Below are 14,247 nucleotides of genomic sequence, written 5' to 3' on the forward strand. Positions count from 1 at the left end.
TTCTTGTCCTGGCTACAATTCACCTGGAGTTTCCATTACCTACTTACCTCCACCCACCTTCGGGATAGCACAACTTGAACCCTAAATAAAGCCACATTCATTCTGATCCGAGCCAACCTCCTTTCAAGTTCAATGCCTTTCTGGAAACCCGCTCATCAAAGCATAACCCGCAACCTTACCAAAAGAATGGCTCGCTTTATAGTCTTTGACTTCGACGGTACCGTTACCCAGCAAGACACTATCAACGTGCTCGCTCAATTTGCCATCTCGTCTCGCGGTTGCGCCTACTCTCAACAAAGTGCTTCCGAAAACTGGAAACGGATAGTCGACCTATACCTCGCCGACTACGCAAAGCATAAAGAGTTATACGTCCCCAAAGCCGAGTATAGAAAACTATTAGCGCAGGAGCTGGCGTACCTAGAGAGCTTGCAAACCGTTGAACTGTCTAGTGCGGAGAGAGTTGTTAATACAGGGTTCTTTGCCAGGTTGACAAGTGAGCAGTGGGAAGAGTTTGGGAGACAGGCTCGACGGATTGGCGAGGAATGGAATCCCGACTGGGACGGGGATGAAGGGAAAGCAGTGAGGGTGAGAAAGGGATTTTCGGAGTTTGTGCAACAAGCTAAGGCGAGGGGAGACAAATTGGGGCTAGTGAGCGTGAACTGGTCCAGGTCGTTCGTTGAAGGGGTGATAGAACCTGAAGATCCGGACCGGAGTGAGTTTGTTAAGAGGGTTAACGAGATTAAGTGGCCTGGCGGACAGCTGGAAGGACCGGAGGAAATGGGCGGGAAGGTGATGATGACTGCTAAGGATAAACTTGAGGGGTTTGAGACGATGCTGCTGGAAGAGGCAGCCGGGGAGAGCAAAAAGCGTAAAAGCGTGTACTTTGGCGACTCGGTGACGGATCTGGAGTGTTTGTTGAGAGCGGATACAGGGATCGTTGTGGTAAATGAGGGTGAGGAGGAGCAGAGCACGTTATTGGGGACCCTAAAGAGGCTGGGCTTTGAGGTGCCGCATGTGTCGGAGGGTCGGGAAGGCATAAAGTTGGCATGGGCAAGAGATTTCAAGGAGGTTTTAGGAAACAGTATTATGGGTTGACTTCAAGCTTGATAATTGGGTGTATATCTGTTGAATGCGATGAAAGCCACAGGTATTCATGCCCTCCCTTAGTCCATGGTTCTTAGACTACGGTACCAATGACAAGTCGGAACTTCTTTCATGTCTATCATCCAATGTATTTGAACCACAAAGCCAAGGAAAGTCAATGATAGGATTTGCCCATAGGATCTTGATGTTTGATCAAAAGCAGACCTTGGAACTTATTACATGTGTGTTTGTCTCTAATTTTCGTTGTCCTCATTTCTCTGACCAATCAATGGCACCACTAGTGTTGACAATACAAAGTCTTTGTCCGCAAACATGTCACAACTGATTTTCTGCTATGTTCAGAACATGATCTCAGATAACAATACTGTTGGTTTGCTTTTGTCTTGTGCTGAAACATTGAACCAGACTCTCATTCCATCAGCACGGAATGAATAACATTATAAGCAGCGATGTCCACCGCCAATACCATGTGTGCCAAACATCATCATGTTTCTGATACCAGTACTTATCCTTCACTACGTGCCATCCCTTTGTCCAAACTAATATCAGACAACAACACAACACCTACTAGATATGTGTATCCATCATCGTCTCATCTACCGCAAATGCGGCCACTTCACCTGGCTAGGCATAACAAAGAAGTGCCAGTCAGAACGCAACTTCGACCAAGGCAAGATCGACGAAGGCTGCAATGTCATGTGGACGCATCCGCTTTCAACATACCGAGTTGACAGGTGTTGCGAGAGTTGCGCCCTCGAAAGAGCAACAACGGATAGAGCTATTGATGAAATCAGAGGGAGGATCCAGTTGACTAGAGAGTTGCTAGCCAAGATCCAGGACCTACGGGAGGCTTCTTCTGGGGTTCAAGAGCGTGGCTGGAGTGATGGGGGGGTTGAGTCTGCTGCCTCAATGAACAGGGGAAGTATCGTGAAGGTGGGAGTTGTCGACGACTGTGGGGGTGACGGTGATGTCGAGGAGGCAGAAACCATGGATCTTATCGATCCTAATGAAGTGATCAAGGTGAGTCAAGCTCATTTCCGAAATATGATGGAGTTGGTGAGGGAGCATGCCTCTAGTTCGGAGTGAAGTCCTAAATGATCTTGGATGAGGTTCCCTTTACCATGGTTATTCCTGGTCCTCATAACGAGAGTGAGCCTGTAACAGACTGGTAGTAACAATTCGCGTAGAAAAACGAACAGTTTGTTGGCGGCATTAGCATCGGCCTTCAACCTCTCAAATCTCCAAATCCACCGAAAAAGCGATTGGAAAGGAAGCTAAAAGCGAAAATTCCAATTCGCAGCAGCTCCTTACAAATTCAACATGTCATCGTCAAAGACCACGGTCCCTTACGTGCTAGGTAAGCTTGAAATTACCCAGCCCAGCCTTTGAGTCCTGTCAAGGAGCTGCCACTAATAGCAGCCGTTAAGTAGTGATCAAGAGACACCGCGGCCACTCAGCCATGAAGACGAGCTCAGTCAATGTAGCGAATCGCTCTTTTCGGATGAGACAAATCACGAACTGACCATGAGCGACGTGACCTCCTAAATTGATCACCTGGCTTCGACAAAAGTGCCGTGGTTGGTTGGGTTGGGGAACAGAACGACGGATCACGGAAGGGGGTCCAAGTCAGCTGGAAGACCGGCCACTCTTGGCGCTGCTGTCAAAAGGGCGCTGGACCTACTACACTATGTACACGGGTAGAGCCAATCCACGCCAAGCAATATGGGGATCGGGGAATGAGGACCGTGCACTGAGTCCCTTAAATCCTGCCTGCCCCAACCGGTTCGTCGTATCGCATAACGCAGGAACGCGCATCGCAACCGACATCACCGCTACGATTCCCCATTTTCCTCATTTTCCCCATTCCCCCAGCTCTTGACGATGCCATGGGGTCTGTGGGCATCGCCTACCGGGAAGGATGAGGGAACTCCATCACCCTCTTCTTCGACCAAGTATTCATCAACAACATCAACAACAAGCGTCAACCACAGCAATCATGGCATCCACAACATGCCTTCGAACTTCCTTTCCAACTCGCCTCGTCCAACGGAGCGTGCGCCGCCGCCTGCCGCAGATATGGCAGACATACCACCCATCCCGCCCCAACTAAAAAAGAGAGCCATTTCCTGGAACGATTCGCTTTGGACGCTTATCGACTGGCAGCACTACCAAGAACCGCGATCGATCGTGCTCTACACCCTTCCGACCATCGGAGCTTTCGCGCTCTTCGGCATCTGGCGTTCGTTTCTCCGCCGCTTTCGCGGCACCGCATATATCTCGCCCGGCTTCTTTCGGCGGCGCACGCTGCTGGGCAAGGTGACGAGCGTAGGCGACGGCGATAACTTTCATTTCTTTCACACGCCCGGCGGGCGGTTGGCGGGGTGGGGCTGGTTGCGTAGGGTGCCAATGGTTAGGAAGGAATTGAAGGATCGAACGGTTAGTTTGCCTTTGCGCAGTCCTCAACACTACGAAATGTAATATGTGAATGAAAGAATGAGCGGCGATAAAGTGTTGACTCGAGTGCCGCTTTTACCAGATCCCAATCCGCATCGCTGGCATCGACGCCCCAGAAGGCGCCCACTTCGGCCGGCCCGCACAACCCTACTCGAGCGAAGCCCTCCAGTGGCTCCGAAACTACATTCTCGGCAAGCGCGTGCGGGCACGCATATACCGCAAGGATCAGTACGACCGGGTCGTTGCGACCGTCTTCGTTCGGAAACCGCCCTTCTTCCTGCGCAAGGACGTTGGGCTGGAAATGCTTAAACTTGGGCTGGCGACCACGTACGAAGCCAAGACGGGCGCGGAGTTTGGCGGGCCTAAGATGGAACAGGTGTATAAGAATGCTGAGGCGGCGGCGAGGAGGAAGGGGAAGGGGATGTGGGCGAATACCCTGACGGGATTTTTCGGGCTGGGAAGGAGAAGGGAAATCGAGAGTCCGAGACAGTATAAGGACCGGATGAGAGCGGCGGGAAACACTATACTGGGGAAGAAGACTGCGGCGCCCAAAGCAACAACGGCTACCAAGAAGGCGCCGGCCGTGAAGAGGGAGACGGCGGCGGCTGCGAAGAAGGAGAAGACCAAAGCGACGGCTGCAGATAGTACCGTGGCAAAGATGCCATGATGGTTGCAGGAAACGGACGACGACTGATAATACCCATGAAATGATATATCCAAGGAAGAGGTCAGTTGGCACAGAAACACAGTCATTGCTCGGAAGTGCTGTCTTGGTTCGCCGAGTCTCCAATCGTTTGGACTTATCGTACACAATCGCATTGAATCTGAGTAGAGTCTATACTGAGCAGGCCTTGTACATTCGGCTTTGTGACATATGGAAAGCCTTTCCAAGAAGATATGAAGGATACAACTGTTGCCGCGCCAATACAAGCTCGTTTCGTTCCCCGAGCCTATTCTAGAAACGCACAGTTACTTGGAAGGTTCCTGCGCCAATAAGGCGGTACAAAAGCCAGATGAACCCCAAATGTTTCGCATAAGTCATATGCAACGCACGTCTGTCGATCCCGTCCGCTTTGTCAGGAACGCAAAGCCTTCTACCATAACGGTTCCTTTTACGCATGATCGACGCTGGGAATGCCCGTTGTTCGCTGTTTGGGCGCCGTGTTCATTGATACCTTTACCTCATACAACTACGGAGGTGATTTCCACTTAATATTAGTACGAAAGCCGGCAATGACGGGTAGGGTGAAAGCCAACGGTATCATTTCTCACAACCTCTACCTGTAAGCATGTCAGTGCCTGGGCAAGTTGGTGAGTTAGCTGCCATGACAGACCAACACATATTCCCAACGATGAAAGCTCCCACTCAAAGGTCACACGGCCGATTCATAACGGCGCGCGAGGGTAACACCGAGCTGGAAGCTTGGAACGTCTAGTCCAGGTCTTTTGAGCGCCTTGGTGAGAAGGGAGAATGGGATCCAACGCTGATGTCGGCCGGTCCGGGCGGCGGGCGCCTCGTGGCTTCGGCTGCGCATAGAGGGCACGCGAGGGACTCGGAACTGAATTTTCGCTTTCCTCCAAAACAGTTGTCTAGCCTAATAAACTGATGGTGGCTTTTTCCCGAGCTTGATTGACTATATAATATTCGTGTGAAGCGCTGCCCACTTCACATCGAAACTCATAGAGTACTTAAGCACCTGCCCAAGACAGTCACTGCAGTGAATCGTGAGGTGAGGTGATCGCCGTTCCTAAAAGCGATCGCTGCGATGGCTGCGGTACCTGGGACGACCCCTGTCGCTCTTCACCCAGCTAACCCAATCGCACGATACTACAGTAGTCCCGACGCAGAACACCGGGAGCCCCTGAATGCCCGCTGTGGACTGCTTGGGCTTGGCTGATGGGGTTCCATGGTAGCCACGCCAGCATCAACAGCTGTTTGAGATTTTCGGAGGTTTTGAGGGTCTTTCGACCTGCGTTTTTCGTGAGGTTGAAGGATACGAAGACAAAACGAACAACGCCACGACAAACATTTCAGCAATCATCGCCTTCACGACATTCGCCATTCTTTTTGCCCTTCAATCGCACTATTCCTTTTCTCTTTCTCTTATATCTTCGGCTCGTCCAAGTCTTTGAACATTTTGAAGCAATACGGGTAGCCGTCCTGTCACTCTTCTTCGTATTGCGGTTGTGCAGTCGCCCAGCGGTCACCAATCGCTCGACTCTGAAGAAGGCGTGGCCGCCGGCCCCTGATCGTCGGACTAAGGTTGTTCTCTGAGACATCAATTGAGACCCCGGCTTTGTGAAAAAGGAGAGCTCGTTGCAAATGTAATGCACGTCACAGCGCAGCGTTCTTGGTCGGTACTCGAGACTTGAGAAAACCAGTGTAATCAGACAACAAACAGGAGCTTCGAAACATACTCATCTGTTCTGCGTTGTGTTGCGGGTTGAGAGAGACATTTTGTGCGACGAAAGAGTGACCTGGGGTTGCACGACGAGCCGCCTGCGAAGCGGAGTAACACTCATTTAACTTGTGGAGCACTCTTTAATAAACGACATTGAACGTTCAAGGGAGAACGGAACCTAAGTGGAAGATCAAGGAAATCGCCTCCTGGCCAATCCTCCCCCATCACTTCATCGATCAAAGGCTCAAAGCTACCAATATCGAAAACATCGAGAACACTCGAGGAAGCACGGCACACCATCATAAACGTGCGCCCAGCGATCCGCCACCTTGCACGCCGTCGTCCGAAGCTGTCTGAGTGCGCGGGCCATTTCTCACGCGCATCTTCGAAACGCAGGCAAGCCAACCTTGAGCTCCAAGGTGCAGCAACTGGCACAGAAAATCTGATCACGAGCGACGCGAGCAATATCAGATCAAGAGATCGGCACCTAAAGCTTTTCGTCCTTGATTCTTGTTGAAAGGTGCCCTGTGGGCGCATCTTGTTTGTGCTGCCCTTTGGACATTTGAACATCAACAGGCCGAGAACAAGAACCACAAGCACCAGCAGCTTGTCGCCTGGCCAGGACTAACCGCTTTCAAGGCTGCTTCAGGTGACGACGTTTCCATTTGTCGACGCAGCTACGGTTGTGTTTCCCGTTGTAGACAAGCGGACATTGCACCGACCCCGGTTGCCCAGTCATTTGCTGGAGGGAAGGAACACAGAGACAGGAACCGGAACAGCTGCCGTGGTTGTGCTCGTGGCTGCCCGTACCAGTACGTGGGAGGAATTTGCGGTCCGTGCAACACGTGCAACTACCTTACATAGAGGCAACGAGCGAAGCTTGAGTGTCACGCCAACGGGACCCCCAATCCAAACACATTCATTCATTTCAGTTGTACCACAACTTCCACTCATTTTCTTCGACACCCAGACGGAAGTTCGGGTCACCCTCCATCTCAGCATTCTTGAGCGTCATCACACATTTCAGGCGGCACCCGCCCGGCCGGCCAAGGCGAAACCCACAACAAACCTAACCAGGTCGCAAGGTCGCGAAGCCCAACTCTTCGTCGACACACCAGACCTCGTCGCCGTCCCCATCCTCAATCTCTCGTCCTCGCAAACCCGCTTGGTATCGACGACTAGGATACTCCTCCCTAATTCCACTTCACTCTAATTATTACCACTCTCGTTTGATCCCGTCCAACAACGGCGTCTCGCTTTTTTTTTTTTTTTTTCGTCCAAAGATTGTCTTCCGGACCTGGATATCTCACCTAATTGACGTCGGCGGCAACTTCCACCGCTCGAACGACCACGCGCTCGGTCCCTACCTTATCGCGAACTGTTCAACTGTTTAGGTACTCACCATTCGTGGTTATGGCCTTCCGACCATAGCAACTTTGACCCCGACTACCACGACCAAGAGCAGTATATGTGCTCCCTCCGGTTGGCAACATCTTTCTCCACCACATAAACTTACCTGGAATCGCGATGCGATTGCCTTTCAGCCGGCGCAGTGATGCGCGTGGCCAGTCCCTCTCTCCGATATCCGTTCTTCTCACCTTATCTTCAGTAGCGCTATCACCCGTCACCGCGATATCATTTACCCCCGCGCCCGCGACAAATCTTGACCTCAAGGACCTTGGTCGGGTAGCCCTTGCTGGCGACTTTTCAGGAATATCTCTCTTCCAGTTCGAGGAACAAAATGAACAACCTTTTACAACAAATGGCAGCCAGTCGCTTATGGCACGCATGCCCAACGGCATCTTCAGCCCCGTTGTCACCACAGATGCGACTATCCTGGCCATGTGCACGTTTGTGGAGGGCAACGGGAAGGAGGATGGAGTGATTATCGGCGGAAATTTCACGAGTTTGCAGCTGCCGACGCACGGAAGCGGAAGTCCCGACATTAGAGAGTCCAAAGCGATAGCGCTGTTCAACCCAAACACGTCCAGCATCGAGACATTGTCAGGTCTAGAAGGTCAGGTCTATGCTGTGCTGTGTGACCGTGACACCAACTCGGTATACGTGGGTGGAAATTTCGTCGGCAAAGACTCTAGGAATGCGATCGCATGGGTTGGGGGGCAGGGATGGACGGATTTACCGTTTAGGGGGTTTAACGGACCTGTGAACTCCATTACGAAGGCATCCAATGGTCATATCATTTACGGAGGAAGCTTCACAGGTCTGGGAAACGCGACTGCGCCGACTGAGCGCGATGGCCAAGTTATCAACCTCTCCTCCGCCAATATTTCAGCCAGCCCTTCGACAACCAGGGATGGGTTCAGTGATCCCAAGAACATTGTGTGCAGTACTAGCGGAACCGACGGGGCAGGCAAGACATGGTTGCTGCAGGACAACTCACCGGGATTCTGGCAGGCAAAGTTTAGACACGGTTTCCGGCCGACAAAGCTTCGCCTATACAACACGCACCTGGACGGCGCTGGAACAAAGACATGGCGATTCACTGCGCTACCCATCAACGGCATCATGAACATGACCTATGTCGACCCAGTCACGAACAAGAACGCTACGTGTACGAGCGAGTGCCCACTAAGCAACAATCAGACTATCAAATTCCAGGATTTCCACTTCATCAACGTCATCGGTATGAACGAGTTTCGTATCGATATTTCGGACTATTACGGAAACGGTGGAGGTTTGAACGGGATCGAGCTATTTGGAGACGATATTTTTTCGTACGCGATCAATGACTTCAACGAGCCTACTTGTGCCAATCTTGAGTTCAAGTCGTCGTCTACTGCCACAGGCCCTTGGCAGGTCACTCCTTCTCATCAGAGCACCTCCGAATACCTGACTGCTCAAATATCCCCACCCGTTACCGACACCTCGGCCAAGATCGTTTTCTCGCCGGACATCAGGGAATCGGGCTTCTACTCCGTCAACTTGTACACACCCGGGTGTCTCCAGGATGACACATGCTCGAGCAGAGGACAGGTTCATCTTTCAGGTCAAATGACTGCCGACCCTACCAAGAGTGAACCGGTCGACCAAACACTGTTCCAGACAAATAACTTCGACAAGTACGATCAGATTTATAATGGCATGGTTGATGCGAGCTCGTCAAGCTTTCGGCCCCAAATCACCTTGACGCCAGTTGCTGGCCAGGACTTGGCCAGTCTTACTCTCGTCGCCCAAAGTATCGCCTTCACCTTGATTAACAGTACGGGTGGCCTGAATGGGTTGTTTGAATACACGCCTGGCCAACATGTGAATGTTAGCGACTTCACGGCCTCAGCTGTCAACCGCCTTGGATCGAGCTTCTCTGGTAAATCCGCTGTCAACACTCTTGCCACCTCTGGCGATACCGTTTTCGTTGGAGGCAATTTCACCTCGCCATCTGCTGAGCACGTTGTTGCCCTAAACACCAAGGACTCGACCAACAGGACATTGGATGGTGGACTCAACGGCGAAGTTCAATCGATGATATTGGACGGCAACACATTGTACGTTGGAGGAAGTTTTAACAGCACTTCCGAGAAGCCGGTAGATGGTCTCAACAATGTTGCCGCCTACGACACCGAGAAGAACACGTGGAGCCCCCTCGGTGCTGGTGTCAATGGCAAGGTCATGCGCGTTGTTGGCTTGACGATGAACATTACCGGGTCAACTCCAGAGTTTGTCGTGAGCGTTAACGGCGACTTTGACGAGCTGAATGCCTTTGATAAGAACCCTGCTGTTTCTGTAACTGGTTTCGGTATTTGGGTGCCTTCACAAAAGAACTGGCTACAAAACCTGGATCTCGAGTTGGAGTCAATTGACGGTGTCCTATCAACGTCCATCATTGATCGCTCTGGCAGCGGTTCCCTCTACGCTGGCTCGTTGGTATCGTCCACGCTCGGTGTGAGGGACATTGCGGGCTTGGGAGAAACGCTCAGTCGTCTGCCATTGAAAATCCAAGCTCCCTCCAAGCCGTCAAGCTCCAATTCATTGGCCAAGCGCGATAGTTCGATAAACGCTGATAGCGCCGACAGCCTACAAGGAGTCGTTACAGGCATCTTCGACCAGGAAAACAAGAGGAATCTCACTATTCTCGGTGGTCACTTCACTGCAACCGGTAGCGAACCTGCGATCAACAACCTCCTTATTATGGACGGCAAGAAGAACAACGAAATCTCTGGTCTTGGTGATGGTATCTCACAGGATTCAACTGTCATGGCCCTGGTTGTGCATAATGATATCCTCTTTGCCGGTGGCAACATCACTGGCACAGTCAATGGCAACGAAGTGAAGGCGTTGGTCACTTACAACCTTGCCAGCATGTCCTTCAGCTCGCAACCACCCTCTTTGAACGGCGGTGACGGTACTGTCTCTTCTATTGCTGTTCGTGACGGCACAGACGATGTCTATGTCGGAGGATCTTTCACTCAGGCGGGCTCTCTTGATTGTCCCGGTGTCTGCTTCTTCAGCACATCTTCGTCGCAATGGCAACAAGCTGGCCAAAACCTTGGAGGAACCGTCAACACGCTCTTGTGGGTCGATGAGAACCTGCTCCTTGCTGGCGGCAACCTTACCATCAACAACACCGCCTCAGCCTACCTGGCCACTTACGACCCCAAGACCCTGGTATGGGACGCTTACCCTGATGCCGGCCAGCTCCCCGGACCGGTCGAGGTTCTTACTGCCGGCACAAGCGACAACAAGCAAATCTGGGTATCAGGAACCGCCTCCAACGGCTCGGTTTACCTCATGAAGTCCGAGAAGGATGACGGATCATCCTGGCATTCCGTTGGCCAGACCCTGCAGCCCGGCACCAAGATCCGTGGTCTCCAGATCTTCCAGCTCAGCCAATCGCATGACAAACACTCCCTGATCGACGACAAGGAGGTCCTTATGGTCACCGGCCACATTGTTCTACCCGACTTTGGCTCAGCCTCTGGCGTCCTCTTTGACGGCGCAAATTTCAGGCCCTATATTCTGACCACCAACTCCGGTAACACCCCTGGGTCGCTTGCCGTTGTCTTCTCGGAAAAGCAGAACTTCTTCGGTAAGGATGGCAAACACCTGCCACTAGTGTTTGTTGTTCTCATCGGCCTCGGCATTTCGCTCGCCCTCATGCTCCTCATCGTCGTGGCCGGTTTGATCCTCGACAGAATCCGCAAGAAGCGCGAGGGTTACGTGCCTGCCCCGACGCACATGTATGACCGAGGCAGTGGCATCCAGAGGATACCGCCGCATGAGCTGCTGGAGGGGCTAAGTAAAAGTCGATCTGGTGCGCCTCAGATGTAAAGGGACATTGGGGTGATGCAATTAGATGGGTTCACAATGGGATTAGATGGTTTTGTTGGTCAGTCAGTCAGATAGGAGGAGATACCACAACTTTTTCATGGGGTTCCACTAGCATTCTTGTTCATTCTTTGTCATTATCAATCATCAAGCGTTAATCTCACCTCGGGTTTATGACAAGATCCTCAGCAGCAGGCGGTAACTGATAGCGGCAGCGGCATGGCGTCCTTTTTATGTGCCTTTTTGCCTCTCTCTCACTTTCGCTCCTTCTTTTTCATCCTTTTTGTTCCTGAGTTTACAAATTTGGAGTGCTTTCTCAGCAAGCACACCCACAACACGGATGGGTTGACGGACCAAAATGATACCCATTTACTCAACCCAGACCTGGTTGGTGGAAAGGGCTGCTGTTTGAAGAACTCTAATATACCACGACTTGGCTTCGTTCGTCTTATGTTTGTTCGGGCGTTTGGAGATATCTCCTTGTGTGGTGTGCTATCATGGTGTGGCTGGGCGGCGGTGTGTCAACGGCGCTGGTGAGATGACCTGATGGTAATGGAGACGACAATTCAAGGTACCTTGTAACGCAACTTGACGAGGGTTTCCTTTTTACGGGCCATATCTCGACGACCTCTTTCCTCCACCCTTTTTTTCCTTTTTTTTCCCTTTTTTTTTTTTAAAAAAAAGTTTTTCTCGTCTATAAGGCTGCATCCACAGCAAGCCACTTCCCGCTTACTAAGTGTAATGTGGTAATCTTGTTTTCAAATACATAATGTTTAGCATCACATCAAGGGTGGCATCTACCTTGCCATATCTTTTCCTTTGCTGAAGGGAGCTTAGTCGAAAATATTCACGGTTAAAAAATCAGAAAGGCTGGTGAAGGAGAGAACGATTGAACAGTAGTGATAGTATAGGGACTGAAAAAATAGCAAATAACTCATGTTTCATTCGCATGTACGCAACTTCAATCTTGATGCTCCAACAGAATCTGAAGCCAACGACGTGAGGAGATGATCGCACAATGGCAGCTTTCGTGGACTTTTTAAGAATCTGATTGAAATATTAGGTATATAGGCTTTTGATCTAAGCCTCATTCTCAACCAATCACGGCAGCTCAATAAGCTGCCCGGCTAGCTCAATCGGTAGAGCGTGAGACTCTTAATCTCAAGGTTGTGGGTTCGACCCCCACGTCGGGCTCAATTCCCGTCGTAAGACTTTCCTTTTTTCAACTTTTTTTTTCCGTAGTTCAACTTGACAAGATAGTTGTTAGAGCTTCTTGCTCTCCTCATCTTTTTGTTGTGTTTGTCTTTTTCATTCACTGTTGCTTGCGGTACTTACTTTAACGACCGGTGAAGGTAAGGTAGGTACCTAGTTTGTTTCTACGACGATTCCGTCGAAGCGGTGCAAAAGAATCTCGCCTGCCTGTTGGCGTTGCACTTTGCCTAGCCAACATCATTGCAGACTGGCTAGACACTTTGTAATTTGAGACTAGGAATTGTCCTTCGTTGTCCTATAATTCGTTGCTCTGGTTTACTAGCTTTGGCTTGAATTTGGGCCGACGATTTTGTCAGCGAGGTGCAGTGAATGCATTCAACTCACTGCTCTTTTGGCTACGGGGGGAAAAAAGCTCGTGGTCGACCTATTCGGACCCTCTCGAAGCAGTGAGCACTGCAGTGGCATCAGTTCCATGTTTTCTGCTCTTGCCAACCATGCAGGCCGCTTCCCTGTCTTCCTCAGATTCTTGCGCTTGTTCTTAAAGTTCCTGGTCTTGAGCAGCCAGTCAATGATCCTTTGTTTGTATTCGCAGTCCGTCACGGAGACTGTTCATCTCGATACCTAGGTACGTAAGTACTCTACCGCTTATACAATCGACTGGAAAAGCATTTCTACTCGCCACTCAGCTACTTCGAAAACTCTCGAGGTCTCTCACGGTGTTCATGTCCGTTGATAAGATTGTTTCAAGAGGATGGAAATACACCCAACAGGACCTTTCATGTCCAGTGATTCAATCGATCACTGCAATCCAACTGGATACTTGGTTCAACATGGTCTTTCGGTCTCCGGGTGTCTGATGTCGTACTTACAGCCGCCTGTACCGTCCCAAGACAGCGGATATACTATCGGAAGCAATTGCCCAAACTTGGAACCGAATCTGCACGGTCTGCGGTACCAGGCAACTGTTGGTCGGTCGGCAAATTCCATGCATCCGTCAGGTCTTCTTCTCCCCAAGTTCTGTCTCTTAGGTCACGTAGAGGTACTGTAGTTCTGAATGTCAGCTCTTGCCTCCTGGCCGGAATCCGACCGACCGCCAAGCTCCCGCTTCAGCTTCTGTCGTGAGAGCATCGCAACTTCCTCCACTCAACCACTGCACCAGACTACTACTACTAGAGGTAAGGTACCTCTACACACCAATTACACTAACCTAGTCGACGGTCGGTCTGTAGCCCAGGACCGCAGCTTGTATGGCGGGCGGGGGACAAACGGTGTGGTTCTTTCCCTCACAAACCGCCGTGAGCTTAAACCCTTTGAGCTGCACCGTTCTTGCCCTTCGAAGCTTGTGCCTTCCCACTCGCCCGGCAACTGCCCAGAAACTGGGTGGAAGTAGGTACCCAGCTTCATCATCTGTTAGTAGCGGGAAACTTTTCCATGCATAGGTAATTTGATCCCTCTACTACCCTCTCTAACAGTTTTTGATCCAAGGTACTTCCTTTCCAATCCGGTCCGACGCCACTTGCAGTGGGCGGGCTACTCTGGCTCCTTCTATCAGCGGAGTCCTCAGGTTCAAGTTGCCGCCTGAGTGAGTGCAGTGGTAGATGATTGTACCTTGCTGCCGTACCGTGGCTTCCCAGTCCTTCTTCGTCTCACTCAGCTCCGTCCGGAGTGAGGGCGCAAAAGGCGTCGTCCAGTCGGGCACGAAACGCCATGGTCGAACAACTGACACTTAATACCTTAGCTAGAGGTGCTTGTGCTTCGTTCCATCCTGACCTTGGACGTCTTATGTTTACTT

The 14,247-nt window shown here is 51.1% G+C and overlaps 4 protein-coding genes and 1 non-coding gene across 5 annotated transcripts; all 5 read left to right on the plus strand.

Moving 5' to 3' along the window:
• Nucleotides 1-186: 186 nt before the first annotated feature.
• Nucleotides 187-1,117, plus strand: NCU11240 (hypothetical protein; the record flags this gene model as incomplete). The annotated part of the gene is made up of 1 exon (XM_001728338.2): nt 187-1,117. One exon carries the CDS (start codon nt 187-189, stop codon nt 1,093-1,095), a length of 909 nt encoding a protein of 302 aa, XP_001728390.2. The 3' UTR covers nt 1,096-1,117.
• Nucleotides 1,118-1,677: 560 nt separating this feature from the next.
• Nucleotides 1,678-2,190, plus strand: NCU16461 (hypothetical protein; the record flags this gene model as incomplete). Its single annotated transcript, XM_011395126.1, has 1 exon — nt 1,678-2,190. One exon carries the CDS (start codon nt 1,678-1,680, stop codon nt 2,188-2,190), a length of 513 nt encoding a protein of 170 aa, XP_011393428.1.
• Nucleotides 2,191-2,912: 722 nt separating this feature from the next.
• Nucleotides 2,913-4,505, plus strand: NCU11241 (nuclease domain-containing protein). Its single transcript, XM_001728339.2, has 2 exons — nt 2,913-3,540; nt 3,641-4,505. The coding sequence occupies exons 1-2, from the start codon at nt 2,986-2,988 to the stop codon at nt 4,223-4,225; spliced, it is 1,140 nt and encodes a 379-aa protein (XP_001728391.2). The 5' UTR covers nt 2,913-2,985; the 3' UTR covers nt 4,226-4,505.
• Nucleotides 4,506-6,781: 2,276 nt separating this feature from the next.
• Nucleotides 6,782-12,206, plus strand: NCU03045 (cellular morphogenesis protein). Its single transcript, XM_958798.2, has one exon. It carries the CDS (start codon nt 7,488-7,490, stop codon nt 11,244-11,246), a length of 3,759 nt encoding a protein of 1,252 aa, XP_963891.1. The 5' UTR covers nt 6,782-7,487; the 3' UTR covers nt 11,247-12,206.
• Nucleotides 12,207-12,364: 158 nt separating this feature from the next.
• On the plus strand, nt 12,365-12,437 carry NCU15056. Its single transcript has one exon. It is a non-coding gene; the product is annotated as a tRNA-Lys (tRNA).
• The last annotated feature ends 1,810 nt before the right edge of the window (nt 12,438-14,247 follow it).

The sequence above is a fragment of the Neurospora crassa genome, linkage group I (genome assembly GCF_000182925.2).
Source record: "Neurospora crassa OR74A linkage group I, whole genome shotgun sequence".
NCBI classification, from domain to species: Eukaryota; Fungi; Ascomycota; class Sordariomycetes; order Sordariales; family Sordariaceae; genus Neurospora; species Neurospora crassa.